The sequence below is a fragment of the Theropithecus gelada genome, chromosome 1 (assembly GCF_003255815.1).
Source record: "Theropithecus gelada isolate Dixy chromosome 1, Tgel_1.0, whole genome shotgun sequence".
NCBI classification, from domain to species: domain Eukaryota; kingdom Metazoa; phylum Chordata; class Mammalia; order Primates; family Cercopithecidae; genus Theropithecus; species Theropithecus gelada.
Genome location: NC_037668.1, coordinates 157,925,324 through 157,943,029, shown reverse-complemented (window position 1 = coordinate 157,943,029; position 17,706 = coordinate 157,925,324). Strand labels below are relative to the sequence as shown.

The window sequence follows — 17,706 nt, the reverse complement described above, 5'->3', positions numbered from 1 at the left end:
ATAGGGACTAAGTGGCACCACTTTCAGAAGACAATGAGAAAATGGCACATACAGCTCAATGTCAGGTACAAACCTAAATACAGTCACTGATCTTGAGTCCACAGTTGGAACTTGAAATGAATGGGTATGTATTTATTTGGAGGCAAAAGAACATAATTTTATAAAATGTATACTAGAGAAAAAAAGATGAGTAAGACGAAAATTGTTTGCCTCATAATAAGGCAAAGGTTGTTTTAGGAAACTTAAAACCAATCAAAAGTGAAATCTGTAATAGTGTATGGATAAGTATAACCCAATTACATATCTTCATGTCAAGAATGGCCAGTGTAATTGTTTTGATGCAAGATTTTTCTCAGCCACTTTGCCAGCTGGTGACCTCTGGCCAGAAACAGCCCTGCCCAGGCCTTGCTCAGCCCAGGATCAACGCAGGAGACACCCCATCTACTCGACCCTCCCAGGCCGTGCCTGGCTTGGGCTCTGATGCAGATCCTGTGGCTGCCACGACTACATGCTCAGCCTCTGGCAGGAGGGGGTGTGTAGTGAGCAAGTGTGGGTTCTGGCTGGCTGCGCCAAGCACTGGCACAGGAGCGGGCTCCGTGTGGGGATTGCGGCTGAACCAGTCATGTTGCACTGAAGGAAACGTGGTGGTGCCCAAACAGGGGTCCCCACAACCCCAAAGCCAAGAGGGGGTGTTACAGCATGCTAATAGCTCTTAGCATTTGATAATGCCTGCAGCCCAACAGATGGCGGTGTGTTAACAACTCTGTCAGTCCCATCGCCCTGCCAGGCCTGCGTCTCCAGGGCTGACTTGACCTGCTGCTGCTTCCTGTTGCATGGAATAGCTGCCCTCCCCTGGGAGAGGGCAAAGGGTCACTGTATTACAGCCTTCTTCATACCTGCGTTTGGTGGGTCCTGAGTTCTCTTCCTGCAGCCAAGAAAAAGAAGGTTATGCTAACAATAGAAGGGTGAGGAGGGTGGAGAAGAGTTTTATTGAGTGACGAAACAGCTTCTCAGGGGAGACGAGACACGAGGGTGGACCCCAGATGAAGTCAGGGGGTCATTCTCTCAGTGTGGCTGGTTCTGGGGCTTTTATGGACTCAGAATTGGAAGTGTGTATTAATTTGTGAGTGTGCAAAAAAGGCTAAAGCAAAGCCACCACTCAAAGGTGGGCACAACAGTGCAAAAAAACCAATTATAGAAGAGCAGGTATATGTGAAATAGATGAAGAGTGGGGATCAATCAGAGGAAAGCACACCCAATGGGAAGAGAGGTTCTCAAGCCAGTCCATGGATTTACCTGGAACTTGTAGCGAGGCTTTAAACTGTCTTCAGCTTGAAGGTCGGGTTTCATTGGGATCCGCCCCATCTGCCTAGGATATGTCTGCCTCCTGCTTCTACCACTGTCAAGTGAGGTATTATTCGTTGTTTATGTGTATCCATTATTCTTGGTACACTATGAGTCTGGGGCGATAACTAGATTGAGCAATTAAGGAGTTATCTTTAATAATTTCCAAGGATTTTTTGGCATTTACAAAGTCCACCACCTAATAATGATTTCCAATTCCAGAACAATTTTAGATTTCAGAAGGGAAGCAGGATTCAATAGTAAGTTAGGCTTTTCAGGGTGGCAAAGACTTTTCCCCCGACCCTTCTTTGTTTGTTAGAGCACGTGGTTCAGCATGCTTCTGTGAGCCTCCTCTGGCCCATTATATTTGGAGTGGCAAGAAAAACAATGGCTGTTCTCTTTCCAGATGTTCCTGGCTTTGCTTACCAAATCGAGAGCTGTTCTGCCTCATGACCCACTAATGAGAATAAGTGGGATGTCAGAGAGCCATCAGTGAAAGATGACACCTGAAGGTTACGGCTCTTGTGCCCATGGAGAAGTCTGGTTCTGTGTTCATGCCTTCTGAAGATGATGCTGGGCTATGAAGTTTACATGGCACATCAGCTCTAATTGCTTTGCCAGTCACAGGGTACTATGGTTCTTTAGAATAAATTGGCCTTTGAGTTTCTGCCAGCTACTGAAGAATTCAGATCCCTAATGAATTTAGACTTTTAGCTGGGCCGGAACCTAAGAACCAAATGATAGTCAAAGAGGAAATGGTAGTGAGGAAGCTGAGCATCTATTAGTGAAGAAATCAAGGGAGAGATGGGAATTGCTCACACATTTGCTACCACTTTTTTTTTTCCTTAGGTTCCGATTAAAAGGCAGGTTTGCTAGTCATTGTGTCTTGGCTGGAATGAAAGCCCTTTGGAATAGCAGTGTTCCAGTGTGTGAACGTGAGTAGAAAGAACTATGTAGTTTGGATAACTCTCCTTATTTTTGTTTTCCAGTGTGTTTACTGCATGGAATCACTTGTTGTCTGGATCTTTACTTAACTAAATTTCGGATAAAAATACTTCTTTGTTGGAAGAATTTCAAGAAGCATCTTGTAGGACTTCTCTGACATTTGTTACTAATCTGTAAATCACTTAGTTTAATGACAGTGTCTAATGTTGTGTGGAATGTGTGGCAAGAAACTAGATGACATAAAGGTGCAGCACGTTTTAGTTAGTCATTTATTTTTAGTTTTCTTATAAGGAGTAATCTTTCTTAATTTTTTTTTCCTTTTTGAGATAGTTACCTAGGACAGACTGCAGTGGTGCAATCACAGCTCACTGCAGTTTCAATGGCCTGGGCTCTAGTGACCCTCCCACTTCAGCCTCCCAGTAGTTGGGACTGCAGGTGCATGCCACCACACCTGGCTAATTTTTTATTTTTTGTAGAGATGAAGTCTTGCCATATTGCCCAGGCTGATCTCAAACTCCTGGGCTCAAGCTATCCTCCCACCTTCGCCTCCAAAAGTGTTAGGATTACAAGTGTGAGCCACCATGCCCAGCCAAATTTTTATGTTCTTTTATCCCCTCGCATATCATAAACAGTTTAGTCAGCTTGTTTTTTAGCCGGCAGTATTTAATGACATAGGGCTTCCCATGTGCTAGGACTTTCCATGTGTAGAAAAAGCAATGAAGAGTAAAAGAATAGTGAAGACACCACCCTACTTTCCTGGAGTGTATTTTCTTGTTGGGAAGCAGACTAAGAATGATAAAATAAGTAATCAAAATTCTAAAAATTGTAATATATAAAATGATAGTTAAATAGGGATGTTATGGAGAAAATAAAACAGAGTTATATGATAAATTAGTACAGGGGAAGGAGCTGAGATGATGAATCAGTGTCTGAAATGATGAGGTGTCCTAAGTTTCCAAACCATCTGCTTAAATAAAGTATGTCCAAATTCAGAAAGAATTCAGAAACTCTTAGATAAGAGTATATGTTTGACATACTAAGACATTACTGATTTACCCTATTCTGTCTATTAAAGCAAGGCAAGAATTTTTTAAACCTTTTTTTTCTTATTGGAAAATGTTTAATTTGCATTGTGTTAAAATAACTTACAGAAATCAATTCGGATATTTTATGGTGAGTATTACGGTGAAGAACAGTGAATACCTGAGGAAACTCAAGTATCCAACAAACTCAACCTTACAGAGACATATAAAGCTGGAAATAAATATATAAACAAACTTAGGAAAACACAAACAGGTAAAATTCAAGCATAAGAAGTCAATCATTGTTTGATGTACTAAGTCTTTTTTATACATATAATTCTGATAAACTTGGGCATCTCTTCCTAAATTCATATCAAATTAGAAGCATCAAGTGCTTTTAGGGAAGGAACTGTTCTAAGCAGACTAAAAGGAGGAAGAAATGATGGCTAATAATTTGGAAGAAAGAAAAAAAGGCTCTTTGGCACCACTTAATCTGGGTAAAAAGAGCCTTACCAATGTAGTCTGATGACGCCATTGGAAATTTGGTGTTGGTCCTGATGATAATGGTCTTGAATCACCAAGAAACATTTACATTGCTAAAGATGATAGTTCATGATTATTAACGTTCATAGATTTCCTTGGAACTTATGGTCTCCAATGGCCAAAACTTTGTCTGTCTTGAACCTCATTGTCAACCCAGGAATCTTACTATGCCTGATTTAAAGTAGACAACCAAATGGGCGTTTTTAAAAATATAAAAAAATAATTACTTTCCAAATTCATTATGAACATAGCTACCTGGATGGTCCAAAAACACTGTCTTTGGCCTTTTGCAATAAACTGTAATTTAGGTCTCACATCACTTAGTTGCCTCTCAACAAAAGCCTTACAGATTTAAATTCTATCCACCTTAGTTATTCTTTCTTTCTAAATATTCTTTCTAAAAGAAAAAAAATTATACTCATAGCACAGTCACAGGTCACTAATATTTTAGTCATCTTAAGTGAAACTCTAATGGAACTTAAAGCTCTTGTTTTCTTTCTAGAAATCTTTTGCCCAAATCCTCCAGCTATCCTTAATGGGAGACACATAGGAGCTCCCCTTGGAGATATTCCCTATGGAAAAGAAGTATCTTACATATGCGACCCCCACCCAGACAGAGGGATGACCGTCAACCTCATTGGGGAGAGCACCATCCGCTGCACAAGTGACCCTCAAGGGAATGGGGTTTGGAGCAGCCCCGCCCCTCGCTGTGAACTTTCTGTTCCTGCTGGTTAGTACCTACTTCCACATATCCTAAACGGGTTCAGAATATCTAGGTGAGAACCTCCATATTTCTATAGTGACAGTCATTTTTGCTTGTGAAAATGGCTTTGCTATGAATGTCAGAGACAGAACTACCTCCCAAGTGAATGACAAATGGGTTCTAGTAGGCACACTGTGTCTCAGTTGTTGGTATTCTGATGGTCCTTGGGGTGAGCAGTGTGGGATGGTAAGGAGAGAAGGGGGTGGACAGTGAAGAGAATTGGTGAGGTCCAGATTTTGTAGAGAATATTTTCAAAGTACTGAAAACAAATGCTAAATAAAATACTCTTTTATTCTACCTCTACTACGAGTTGTCTTTATCCTGGATAGATGGATGTGCTGCACGAAAAGTACACAATGATGACGTAATTTACTTCAGAACTGATAATACTATAAAAGTAATTTAAGAAACTCAGATGTAGGGATTTATACTTTTTATGTTGTTTCCAAGGGTTTGTTCAAGTCACTGACTATATTTAGTTGGTCCTTCACCTCACCATTAACAAAGGGAACTCAGGAGGCCCTGGAGAAGCAGAGTTTAAGACTGTACTCTTAGCCTCCATAGCTCTTTCCTTTGATATATTAGTCTGGCTTTAAATGACAGTACCTGACAACTGTAGATGCATTTGTGGCTGTGACTGCCTGCACAAGCTCTATCCTCCAGTAAGGAGAGAAGAGCATTGAATCATAAAAGTTGTAGACTTTTTAATGTGTTTTTTTGAGATGGAGTCTTGTACTGTCGCTCAGGCTGGAGTGCAATGGCACAAACTCAGCTCAATGCAACCTCTGCCTCCTGGGTTCAAGCAGTTCTCCTGCCTCAGCCTCCCAAGTAGCTAGGATTACACACGCTTGCCATCACACTTGGCTAATTTTTGTATTTTTTAGTAGAGACGGGGATTCACAGTGTTGGTCAGGCTGGTCTCTAACTCCTGACCTCAGGTAATCCACCTGCCTCAACCTCCCAACGTGGTGGGATTACAGGCATGAGCCTGGTGCTGACTTTTTTGACCTGTTGGCTAATTTGACTTAGAATTTCTGTGGTTGAAAAATAACGCAGTAGATAGATGAGAAATATATGGGAAACACAGCAAAGGGTTAATAGTGTTATCTTACAGGTAGCAGTAGTGGTGGTTGTGGTACTATTTGTAAAAATTACTATATAATGAATACTTAGTACCACCGTTAAAAGATAGATAGGCTGGACATGGTGGCTTATGTCTGTAATACCAGCACTTTGGGAGGCCAAAGTGAGAGGATCACTTGAGCCCAGGAGTTCAAGAGAAACCTGGGCAGTATAGCGAAACTCTGTCTCTACAAAAAATAAAAAAATTAGCTGGGCATGGTAGCACATGCCTGTAGTTGCAGCTTCTTGGGAGGCTTAGGTGGGAGAATTCCGAGTCTGGGAGGTCGAGGCTGCAGTAAGCTGAGATCACAACACTGCACTCCAGCGTGGAAAATAGAGCAAGACTCTGTCTCAAAACATACACACACACACACAAACACACAAAAGATAGCTTCTAATTTAATTACACAACAACCTATGAGGAGGGTAGTATTCTTATTATCTCATTTTATAGATGTAGAAACTGAGACACAGAGGGTTTAGGTAATTTGTACAAGACCACAGAATGGGGTAGCCTGGCCAAGCAATCTACTTATCTGTAACAATAAATAACAATATCTAACTTTAACAATAAATAAATGGTCAAAGGATGTAAATATATCATTCAACAAGAGAATATTTAAGTATTGTCATAATAAAATGGAAAGTTATCAGGCCAAGGTCCCAAACACCAGATAATGGGCAATTCTTCAGTTGGTTGAAGGAGATACAACAAAGAATCAGAATGGGCCAAATAACTATTAACCAGCAGGTTCTTGGAACTCAGAGCTTAGTGTAGACTCCTCGTGAATTGGGCTGAACCACTTAGGAACTCCTTTTGTCTCTCTGAACTAAGACTCAGACTAAAAGCAGTCCCCTTTGCCTTCTTGTTCCTAGTCTCTTTACCCTATCTAGTCTTCGCCTTTGACATCTTACTGCTTTGTAGTGAGAAGAGGCAAAGGAAGTTTCATGATCTTAGAGACCATCAAAACAGAAAAAATAAAACCCAGTATTTTCCCCTAAGGCTTGGGATAGATTACTTAAGATACAAGTCCTAGGCCTTCCTAAAATGGAAGATGAAGAACTAACCTGGGGAGGTGGTCCAGGCTTGGAGTGACATGCCATAGAGGGTTTTGAGAAAGAATAGCAATCCAGATAGAAAAAGGAACCTCTGAGTACTAGCATCAGAGAAGGAAGAATTTCTTGGGATACTCAGATCCCCTATCTTCCCATTTCAATGGCCCAGTTACGTCAGAGGCCCGATTCATTTCAACATCTTCCTCAGAGCAAGGGGTAATCGCCAGGTCCCCTTTAAAGCCAGAATTAATACATATAACCCATATTTATGCTGTCTCAAGAATAATTAGCATGGTGTTGCATGCTAGACAAATAAGTTCAACTCCAGGAAACATGTTAAAACTAAGAGAAGTTTCTACTTGAATATCTTAAGAGAGGCTTAAAGAAAAATTAAACTATGTGACACTCATTAAAATGTCCCCAAATCCTCTTTACCCATTTCCATTACCCAGTGTCCCATTCATTAAAGCAACTGCTTTCCTAGAGCCTATTTCTCTCAGTTCCACCCAGACTGTCTCTCAATATTCTCCCCACTTTCTGGACCTTCTTAGTTCACAAGAAGTCTCCATGCCATTTCTAAGGTAAATGGAGTTTCTTCAGTTCTACATAGTTCAATGCAACACAGCCCTGAAAGTTTCTGCAGGGAAATGCAGAAACTATCTTAGGATGCAAGATTTAGAGGAAGGGTGTAAATATCTTTCTACTTTGACACACAAATATACAGAAACTGTTTAACCTCACTAGAACTAAAGAAATGCAAAATAACAAGGTACCATTTTTTAAAATTGTCCATTAAAAAGGTTTTTATGTGAATACCCAATAAAAAGTAAGGATGTAATGTAATGAATATTGTTGTATGTTGAAGGTACTATTGTACATTGGCAAAATCTATTATGAAAAACAATTATGCAATGTATGTGGACAATAATACAACTATTCCTGCCAGTTAGCCCTCCTAGAACTCCAATCTAAGGAAATAATGTAAAATATAAAATATTTTATGCATTTTATTAAGGGTTTCATGAGAAAGAAAACTAGAAATAAATGCACAATAGTAGTCATTGAATACACTATGATGCATCTACTAGATTATATTAGTTTGTCTTTGTTGTAGTTTACATTACTAGTATATAAATATGTGAAAATACACGTATAAGAAAATATACCAGAAGAGAATGTATCAAAACATGTTTTGGGCACTAGGATTTGGGATGATTTTTATTTTAGTTCTGTATTGTAAGTTTTCTTCTATAATTATATTACTTTTATGACAAAAATATTAATTTTTAAAAAGCCTTCTTGGCAGTGGCTCACACCTGTAATCCCAGCACTTTGGGAGGCTGAGGCGGGTGAATCACGAGGTCAGGAGATTGAGACCATCCTGGCCAACATGGTGAAACCCTGTCTCTACTAAAAACACAAAAATTAGCTGGGTGTGATGGCACGTGCCTGTATTCCCAGCTACCCAGGAGGCTGAGGCACAAGAATCCCTTGAACTGGGAGGCAGAGGTCGCAGTGAGGTTGCACCACTGCACCCCAGCTTGGCAACAGATTGAGACTTTGTCTAAAAAAAAAAAAAATCTTCTCTGAGTACAGAAGGTAAAATGAGAGTATGTGAGTGAAATCAATGACTTTTAAAAACAAATATTAGTCTGAGTCCTGAATAAAATTCAGGATAAATTGTCACTGGCTGAGAAGTCCTGTTCAATTATGTTGCATGCCAGAGTGATGTTTTTGTGACTTCTGTCTTCGTTTTAGGTGCAAATGACGCTCTTATAGTTGGTAAGTTTTATGAAGGGTTTGCTGAGGAATTCTGGCATCTTTAACAGTAAGTACCTACTTATAATGAATGAAATGTAAAAAGAGAGATCAAAATATCTTGAGTTGTAAATTCAACTAGAAAGAAAATCATGATGAGTTTAGGCCAGGATATGGTGGAACTGGCATCATCATATGCCAGGTTACTGAGTAACCTTCCTCAAAGGTTCTTTACTATCTTTGAACCACTACAAATGCATAATCATTCAACAGTGTCAAAAATAACTTATTTGAATGTGGTGGGAGAATGAAGCTGCTTCTTTGGGTTATAACCTGGAGTATGCTTCCAGATGGTGATTGTGCCCATTTGCACAAACAGAAAGCCACAAGATCAGTCTTCTGAGCCCATATCTGTGATCTGCCTATGTTAGAAGAGTAGTTTTGTAATAGAGTTTGCTTCTAAGGGAATTTCTGTGGCATGGTATTCTTACATCCCTTTTTACACATCTGGACACTGAGACATGGAGGGTTTAGGTAACTTGCCCAAGACCACAGAATGGGGTAGCCTGGGTCTACCTACCTGTGGAGACTGTGCACTTTAACAATCAATAAATGGACAAAGGACCTACATATATAATTCAACAAGACAGAAAATTCCAGTATTGTCACAATGAAATGCCTATGTGTTAAGCCTTAGGCAAGACACACGGGCAGGGCCATGGAGAGCTGATGGCCAGCTGCCCCATCGTGGTTCTCACTTACTTTTGGAAAAGTTGATGTTGGACTAAAGGTTACAAAACAGCTCAGATCACACCTTAACTATAATAACCCTGTGGGAGTAAGACTAATACTATAGAAACCCAGAGTAAAGCAGAATGTATAGTTACATCTAAAAAAAAAAAAAAAAAAAAAAAAAGCATTGGCAATCTGTAGTGGGACTGGATACTAAGACAGAATTTAAAACCTATGAGTTATATTTTCCATGCATGTAATTACCTTGTTTTACTGCCTAGGCACTTTATCCGGTACGATCTTCGTTATTTTATTCATCATTTTCCTCTCTTGAATAATTCTAAAGTACAGAAAAGGGTAAGGGTAAGTATAGCCATATTATCCCAAGAAATGTAAACTGTTGATATCCTAGTTTTGCTAAGACATTGCAGACACTGACCTCTAAGCCCAGATCCTATCATAGCACTAGAAGTTTGATTGGGTCACTTATGGCACACATAGCCTGCCAGTGGGGAAGAATTGAGACTTTCCATTGGGTATTTTAATATATGAACAAATACTTTGTAAACACAATTAACTTTTTTTTTTTTTCTGAGACAGAGTCTTTCTCTGTCACCCAGCCTAGAGTGCAGTGGTGCGACCTCGGCTCACTCAAACCTCCACCTCCCAGGTTCAAGGGATTCTCATGCCTCAGCCTCCTGAGTAGCTGGGACTACAGGCATGTGCCACTACACCAGGCTAATTTTTGTATTTTTAGTACAGGCAGAGTTTTGCCATGTTGGCCAGGTTGGTCTCAAACTCCCGACCTCAAGTGATCCACCCGCCTCAGCCTCCCGAAGTGCTGGGATTACAGGCATGAATCACTGTGCGAGGTCACTATTAACTTTTTACACTTGAAAAAAAACTTGCAAAAATTAAGATCTGAATAAAGAAATGTCTTTGACAGGAAAGAAAATATACGCAGCTTTTGTAATGGTTGATTAAAGTATAACAACACCAGTGAGGCCAGAATCAATAATATCAATGTTATAAGGTTGATGAGCAAATTCTATACCCATAAAAAACTGAGGGCCAGGCTTGATGCCTCACGCTTGTAATCCCGGCACTTTCAGAAGCTTAGGTAGGCAGATCATGAGGTCAGAAGTTTGAGACCAGCCTGGCCAACACAGTGAAAACCCATCTCTACTAAAAATACAAAAACTTAGCCAGGTATAGTGGTGTGTGCCTGTAGCCCCAGCTACTTGGGAGGCTGAGGCAAAAGAATCGCTCGAACCCGGGAGGCAGAGGTTGTGGTGAGCCGAGATCGCACCACTGCAACCCAGCCTGGGCAACAGAGCAGACTCTGTCTAAAAAAAATAAAAATAAAAAAACCTGAATTTGTAATTTTTAAGTGAACAGTTTTCTATAGGAAATATTCTAAACAATGCAGTTTCCTACAACAAACTATACAGCAATTGAAGTTTTTGTATTTCACAGAGATGCCAATACACTTTTAAAAAGTAGTTTGTCATAGTAGATCTTGCTGTAAACAACCTAGTCAGGAACTCAATTTCATGGGAAAATAGTGAATTGGTTGACATTTAAATTTAAATCATTATCCTTCCTAACTAATATTCTCTATATTTTATGGCTTGACATATAAATATTCTTTGCTCTTTTCCATTACAAAAAGAAAAGGTAAGTAGCTTGGCACTTTCCCTTAACAAAGTACTTGTGTCAATACATTTTTCTCTTAAAGTTTCTTATTAAGTACCACTATCATTTGTGAGTTAATGTTAAAAAAAAATTTACTGTCTGATTTAAAGAAGTTAGGGCTTTTAATTTTTTGTATCTATATCAGTCTCTAGTTGAAACCACACAGGGAAATGATTATCTCTTCCTCTTGAAAATATTAAAGATACTTTAATATCTTGAACATATTTAAATATCTCCACCCTTCTAACTATGTCATTCTTCATTCCTCATGGCCCATTCCTTGTTAATCAACTACAGTTGATTAACATGACTCAATAAACATTTATAAAATTATTTCCTTAGAAATTATCTTGTATAATCTAAGCAACCTCAGAGCATATACCATTTCTTCATGTTTTCCATCTCGTAAAACCTGCCTCCTATTTTTTTCATACTCTTTTGAAGTGTAATGTCCATGGCACAACCATTCTCTCTGACCAGTGGCTACCAGAAATGTGGCAGAAAGATAGATCATGATCCTTGCTAGACTTAAAGGTCAGGGAGGTAAACCTCCCAAACATCTATGTAATCCACACTAAAACCTATTATATATGTGCAATCCAGGAAAACTTTTAAACATTTTCTAAACTTTTGCTTTTGACCTGTTTCATTTCTTGGGACTGTAACTGCCTGAAGGATTCTTCCTGCCTGTCATACAGACAAAACCAATTCCCTGAGATCATGGTATATTGCAGTAAAGAAAGAGTTGAATTAACACAAGGCCAGTCATGTGGAAGAACTGGAGTTATCACTCAACTCAGTCTCCCCAAGAACACAGGGGCAATGGTTTTTATAGATCATTTAGTAGGAAGGGAGCTAGGGAATGGGTACTGCTGATTGGTTGGGGATGGGGGTGTGGGAAATGGTCCTCATGTGCTGTATCCACCTCTGGTTGGGGGCCACAGGACCAGATGAGTCATGAGTCACAGGTTCAGGTAGAGTCAGTCAGTTGTCATATGCAAAAACCTGAAAAACATCTCAGAAGACCAATCTTACATTCTATAATAGTGATGTTATCTATAGGAACAATTAGGAAAGTCACAAATCTCTGAGCAGTAATGGATTATAAAAACTATGCCTATATTTTAGCAGAGTTCAGGTCCCTCTCATAATCCTAATCTCTTGGCCTTTCATTAGCTTTCAGGCCCTGAGCAAGGAGAGAGCTAGTTTTAGAAGAGACCGTTATTATCCTTGCTCCAAAGTTAAATTATAAACTAAATTCCTTTCATTGTTAGCTTGGCCTACACCCAGGAATGAGCAAAGCCAGCTCACCCATGAGGCTGGAAGCAAGATGAAGTCAGCCGTGTTAGATTTCTTTCATGCTCATAATCTTTGCAAAGGTGGTTTCAGGATAGTGAGTGTATTTCTCTAACAAAACACCATTGATTTTCTTGTTAGAAATAACACATAGCTAAAATTGGGAAGAGAAACTCATAAACTTAAATAATCAGAAGGCAGAGGTCTCTTCTCTTGGAAGGAGCTGGGCTGATTAATCATGCAGTCATACTTCCTTGAGTGGGTGTGGCCAATAGCTAAGTCATTGTGGCTATGTGAGGAGGGCTGATTATTCCTTATCTGGAGCTCAAGCTTTCCTCACAGAAACACAAGGGCATAAAGGGCCTTATGGCAAAGAAGAAGGAAGCCATGTGGGAAACACAGAATATGAGTGGAGAGTATCGTAGTGGTCCTCAAGTCAGAAGAGCTGTTTATCCTGGAGCTAAAAAAGACTGATGGAGATAGAATAGTGTAGAATAGAACAAGATGGCCTGCTTTATGGGAGAGCCACTATCACACCAGGCCTGGAGAGGTTCAGGCTGACGTCTAACTCAAACACTGGAGACAATTCAGAAACTGCATAAGCAGTCCGAAGACTTACTGAGACACTAAAATGAGGCTGGGCGTGGTGGCTCAGGCCTATAATCCCTGCACTTGGGGAGGCCGAGGCGGGTGGATCACCTGAGGTCACGAGTTCGAGACCAGCCTGGCCAATGTGATAAAATCCCGTCTCTACTACAAATACAAAAAATTAGCCAGGTGTGGTTGTGGGCGCCCATAATCCCAGCTCCTCAGGGGGCTGAGGCAGGAGAATCGCATGAACCCGGGAAGTAGGGTTGCAGTGAGCCAAGATCATGCCACCACACTCCAGCCTGGACAACAAGAGCCAAACTCCCTCTCAAAAAAAAAAAAAAAAAAAGAAAGAAACTAAGACAGAAGTGGACAGAATTCACATACAGAAATCATCTCACCATGGCCAGGTGTGGTGGCTCACGCCTGTAATCCCAGCACTTTGGGAGACCGAGGCAGGCGGATCACGAGGTCAGGAGATGGAGACCATCCTGGCTAACATGGTGAAACCCTGTCTCTACTAAAAATACAAAAAAATTAGCTGGGTGTGGTGGTGGACACCTGTAGTCCCAGCTACTCGGGAGGCTGAGGCAGGAGAATGGCGTGAACCCAGGAGGCGGAGCTTGAACCCAGGAGGCGGAGCTTGCAGTGAGCCGAGATCGCGCCACTGCACTCCAGCCTGGGCAACAGAGCGAGAGTCTGTCTCAAAAAAAAAAAAAAAAAAAAAAAAAAAAGAAAAAAATCATCTCACCTTTAAAATACTCCTCAAGGAGGTGTACTTTAACTATCCTAGTAAAGATGGTATGACCCCCACCCCCACATTCCTAATCTCTCTTATCCTGCTTTTTTTTTTTTTGTATACTTATCCTTTTATTACCCTTAATTAAATAATTATGTTCCATGTTTATTCTCTCTCTCCCTCCATGAAGTCAGGGATTTTTGTCCTATCTTCACCAATGGATTCAAGACAAATCTACACTGTCCCTGGAACAAAGAGAGTCTCAATAAATACTTACCAAATGAATGAGTGAGATAAACACCACTAAGAGTGTTACCACAAGGGAAAATTTCTGCCATAATTCTTTCCCAAGTTAAACAGTGTATCTTTAGCTTGTCCTAAACTTACTCCTGGTTTCAAGGCTCCAAGGAGTTCCATTAGAACTCCGTGTTCTAATATACAAACAGTCACAGTCTGTTGGTATAGACAGTTGGGCAGCTATAACAAAAACTCCATAGACTGGGTGGTTTCAATAAGCATTTAAGCTGGGTGCAGTGGTTCCCACCTATAGTCCCAGCTACTCAGGAGGCTGAGGCAGGAGTACTGCTTGAACCCATGAGTTTAAGGGCAGCCTGGGCAATATGGCAAGACCCTGTCCCTAAAAACGTTATTTCATTTCTAAAAACCAAGCATTTATTTCTCATAGTTCTGGTGGATAAAGAGTCCAAGATCAAGGCAACTGCAAATTCAGTGTCTAGTGGGGCTCGCTTTCTAGTTAATAGACTTCAATCTTTTCTCTGTGTCCTCACATCAGAGAAAAGGAGTGTGGGAGCTCTTGGGGGTCTCTTTTCTAAGGGCACTAGTCCCATTCACAAGGGTTATTTGAGAAGTAATTAGATCCTATAAATTTTCAACGTATAAATTTGGAAGGATACAAACATTCAGTCCATTGTACAAACACTGAATTTGATAAGCACATCTGCTTAAATGATATCACGCTTATTGATTTCATGTGCCTTTTTCACCTTTGTTTCTATCTAAATTCCATTAACCCAGCTCTGAAATCACTCAACCAAGATGCTATCCCAAACAACTCTAGTCCAAAACAATGTTTCTCTTTGAAACTCAGATTTCCTAACTATACTATTTTAAAAATAAACTAATGTATTTTAAGAGTAATATCTCATCATTATTAAAAACAAGAAATAGGGGAAAATATAAATGAATGTAAAAATTACCTGCAATAATCTCTACCTAGTAGTATTCTTAAGCTTCTTTGCATATTATTTTACACTTGCATTTACACTTTGAGATTATATTGATTGCACAATATTGAATCCTGCTATTTTTTCACCAAATGACAAACATTTCTCCCATCATGATAACAGTACATAACCACTTGACATTTCATGTGTTGTTTTTTGCCTGTTAACTCTATTGCATTCATTTACTTGCTTACTCTTAAAGTATTCTTAGCCACTTACAATGTACCATACATTGTGCTTATGTGTGTTTTCTTTCACATGCTAAACTAGCTTCTGATGAAGAGACATTTTTAAAAAATATATGCTATATCAGTTTTTACTTTCTCTAGGGAGAAAAATTGATTTTTTAAAAAACATCTCCCGGCCGGGCGCGGTGGCTCAAGCCTGTAATCCCAGCACTTTGGGAGGCCGAGACGGGTGGATCACGAGGTCAGGAGATCAAGACCATCCTGGCGAACACGGTGAAACCCCGTCTCTACTAAAAAATACAAAAAACTAGCCGCGCGAGGTGGCGGGCGCCTGTAGTCCCAGCTACTCGGGAGGCTGAGGCAGGAGAATGGCGTGAACCCGGGAGGCGGAGCTTGCAGTGAGCTGAGATCCGGCCACTGCACTCCAGCCTGGGTGGCAGAGCGAGACTCCGTCTCAAAAACAAACAAACAAACAAACAAACAAAAACATCTCCCAAAATCTCTGAGTATCATCAAATGAGAAATGTTCAGCAATCAACTGAGCAACTTAAACAATTGAGAAATGAATTTACGAAAATTTCAGTTAGCCTCATCTTTTTGGAAATATTACTGTTTTACATCAAATTACACCTCAAATTGTGTACACTAACTACTGATCACCTTTTAGTAGGTATAAAGTCCTTAAAAATTTTGTTTCAACTTTCCCTTTTAAGGTTGGAATTTTGACCACAGTGTTCCACAGGAACAAAATGAATCATCTGTGGCAAAATATGCTAGTCAAGAAGTGAGTTAGAATCTGTGCCAAGCTAAGACCTTGTGCACCCAGGTTCTGGGGCGGAGTAAAGAGGCAGGCTCCAAAGACATAGCTGTGTGTTGGACATGAGAGTGTTTGGAGGAATACAGGTAACAGGTGATGCTGGGAAGTCTTGTGAGATGGAAAAAGAACGAAGATAAGGAATCTGGTGGCAGTAATAACTGGGGAGCAGACGAACTAGAGGGCCTCATCAGGAGGTTCATCAGTTGGTGGAAGGACACCATTCTCGGCCTTAAAACGAGAGGCTGCAGCATGGCTGGGGAAGCACGTGGATACCTCGTACTAAATCCACTACTGCAGCTCATTCTTGACTGTAATTAGAAGAGGAGGACATGCTTTCTGAAGCTGACCCCTCCAAGATGACCAGTTACTATTTCTGCCCCCTGCTACCACCGTGGTTTAGAACAAGAGACTGAAAAAAATTTCTTCTGTTATGGGTGACCTGTACGTTTTCTAGAATGGAATGAGGCTCTTTATTTCTTTATTTAGTAGCTCAACTCTGAGAACACTTGTTCTTTGGACACAATTAGAAAAGGAAAAGGTCAAGTTAATCTCTCTCTTATTTACTAATGTCTCCATTTACGCCATACTTTCTGTGTCCTACATAGCAGCCATCACAGAGGGCAATAAACACTTCTAATGACCTTGTAATTTATATGGAAATTCTAGCATCACGATTATCAGCCTGTAAATTCTGGGTAGTTCAATTGCTGACCATGCTGTTAACTAAATGAAAACATCCTGTTATTTCAGTGTCCTTCCTTGACAAAGTACTATACAGCTGAAGAACATCTCAAATACAATTTTGGTTGGAAAGGAGCCAATCGATTTCAACAGAATCAAATCTGGGCTTCATAAAGTCTTTGAAGTGACTTCACAGAGATGCAGACATGTGCACTTGAAGATGCTGCCGCTTCCCCAGTACCTAGCAAAGCTCCTCCCTCTTTGTGTGCATCACTGTGAAACCCCCACCCTTCTGCCTCGTGCTAAACGCACACAGTACCTAGTCAGGGGAAAAGACTGCATTTAGGAGATAGATAATGGTTTGGATTACTTAAAGAAATAAGGTGTTGCCTGGAATTGCTGGTTTATAAGTTGGTCATTTTTCTTTTTTAAAATATTTGTAATATGGAATGGGCTCATTAAGGAGAGCTTGGAAAATGTAGAAAGTTATGAAAAATAAGTCACATATAATTATGCTACCTAGTGATAACCACTCCTAATATTTTGATTCATTTTCTGCCTATCTTCTTTGACATATGTGTTTTTTTTACAAATGTACTTTTTCCCCCTTAGTTTCCTTTTATTTTATAGAGCAGAACCCTAGTCTTTTAAACAGTTTGGAGTGAAATATATGCTATATCAGTTTTTTCTCTAGGAAAAAAATTAATGTACTAAAAAGGCACTAAATGACTACTGTGGTTAAGACCACTTGAGAGAAATATTTGGAATATAAGCTTTGGATATTTTCTTTTTTCTTTTTTTTTTTTTTTTGAGACAGATTCTTGCTCTGTTGCCCAGGCTGGAGTACAGTGGCATGATCTCGGCAACTTCCACCTCCCGGGTTCAGGTGATTCTCCTGTCTCAGCCTCCTCAGTAGCTGGGACTACAGGTGCCCACCACCACACTCGGCTACTTTTTTGTATTTTTAGTAGAGACAGGGTTTCACCATGTTAGCCAGGACGGTCTCAATATCCTGACCTCATGATCCACCCGCCTCAGCCTCCCAAAGTGCTGGGATTACAGGCGTGAGCCATCGTGCCCAGTGAGCTTTGGATATTTTCTAAGCTTTATTTCAAAAGTACTATGCTCTGTATAAAAAAGAACAATAAAAATTGAAATGAAAGAATAATTGTT

The 17,706-nt window shown here is 40.1% G+C and overlaps 1 protein-coding gene across 2 annotated transcripts in view; it reads left to right on the top strand.

Annotated features, from left to right (window-relative positions):
- The window catches only part of CR1 (complement C3b/C4b receptor 1 (Knops blood group)), a 204,860-nt gene extending 187,448 nt beyond the window's left edge, over positions 1–17,412 (top strand). Inside the window, exons 40-42 of one of the 2 annotated variants that reach the window (XM_025396253.1) lie at positions 2,194–2,279; positions 4,357–4,584; positions 8,554–8,627. In XM_025396253.1, the coding sequence (XP_025252038.1) occupies positions 2,194–2,279; positions 4,357–4,584; positions 8,554–8,621 (382 nt within the window). In that variant the 3' untranslated portion in view covers positions 8,622–8,627. Of the gene's footprint in view, positions 1–2,193; positions 2,280–4,356; positions 4,585–8,553; positions 8,628–16,602 lie in introns of those variants that run through there. The other variant, XM_025396262.1, reaches the window with a different exon arrangement.
- The last annotated feature ends 294 nt before the right edge of the window (positions 17,413–17,706 follow it).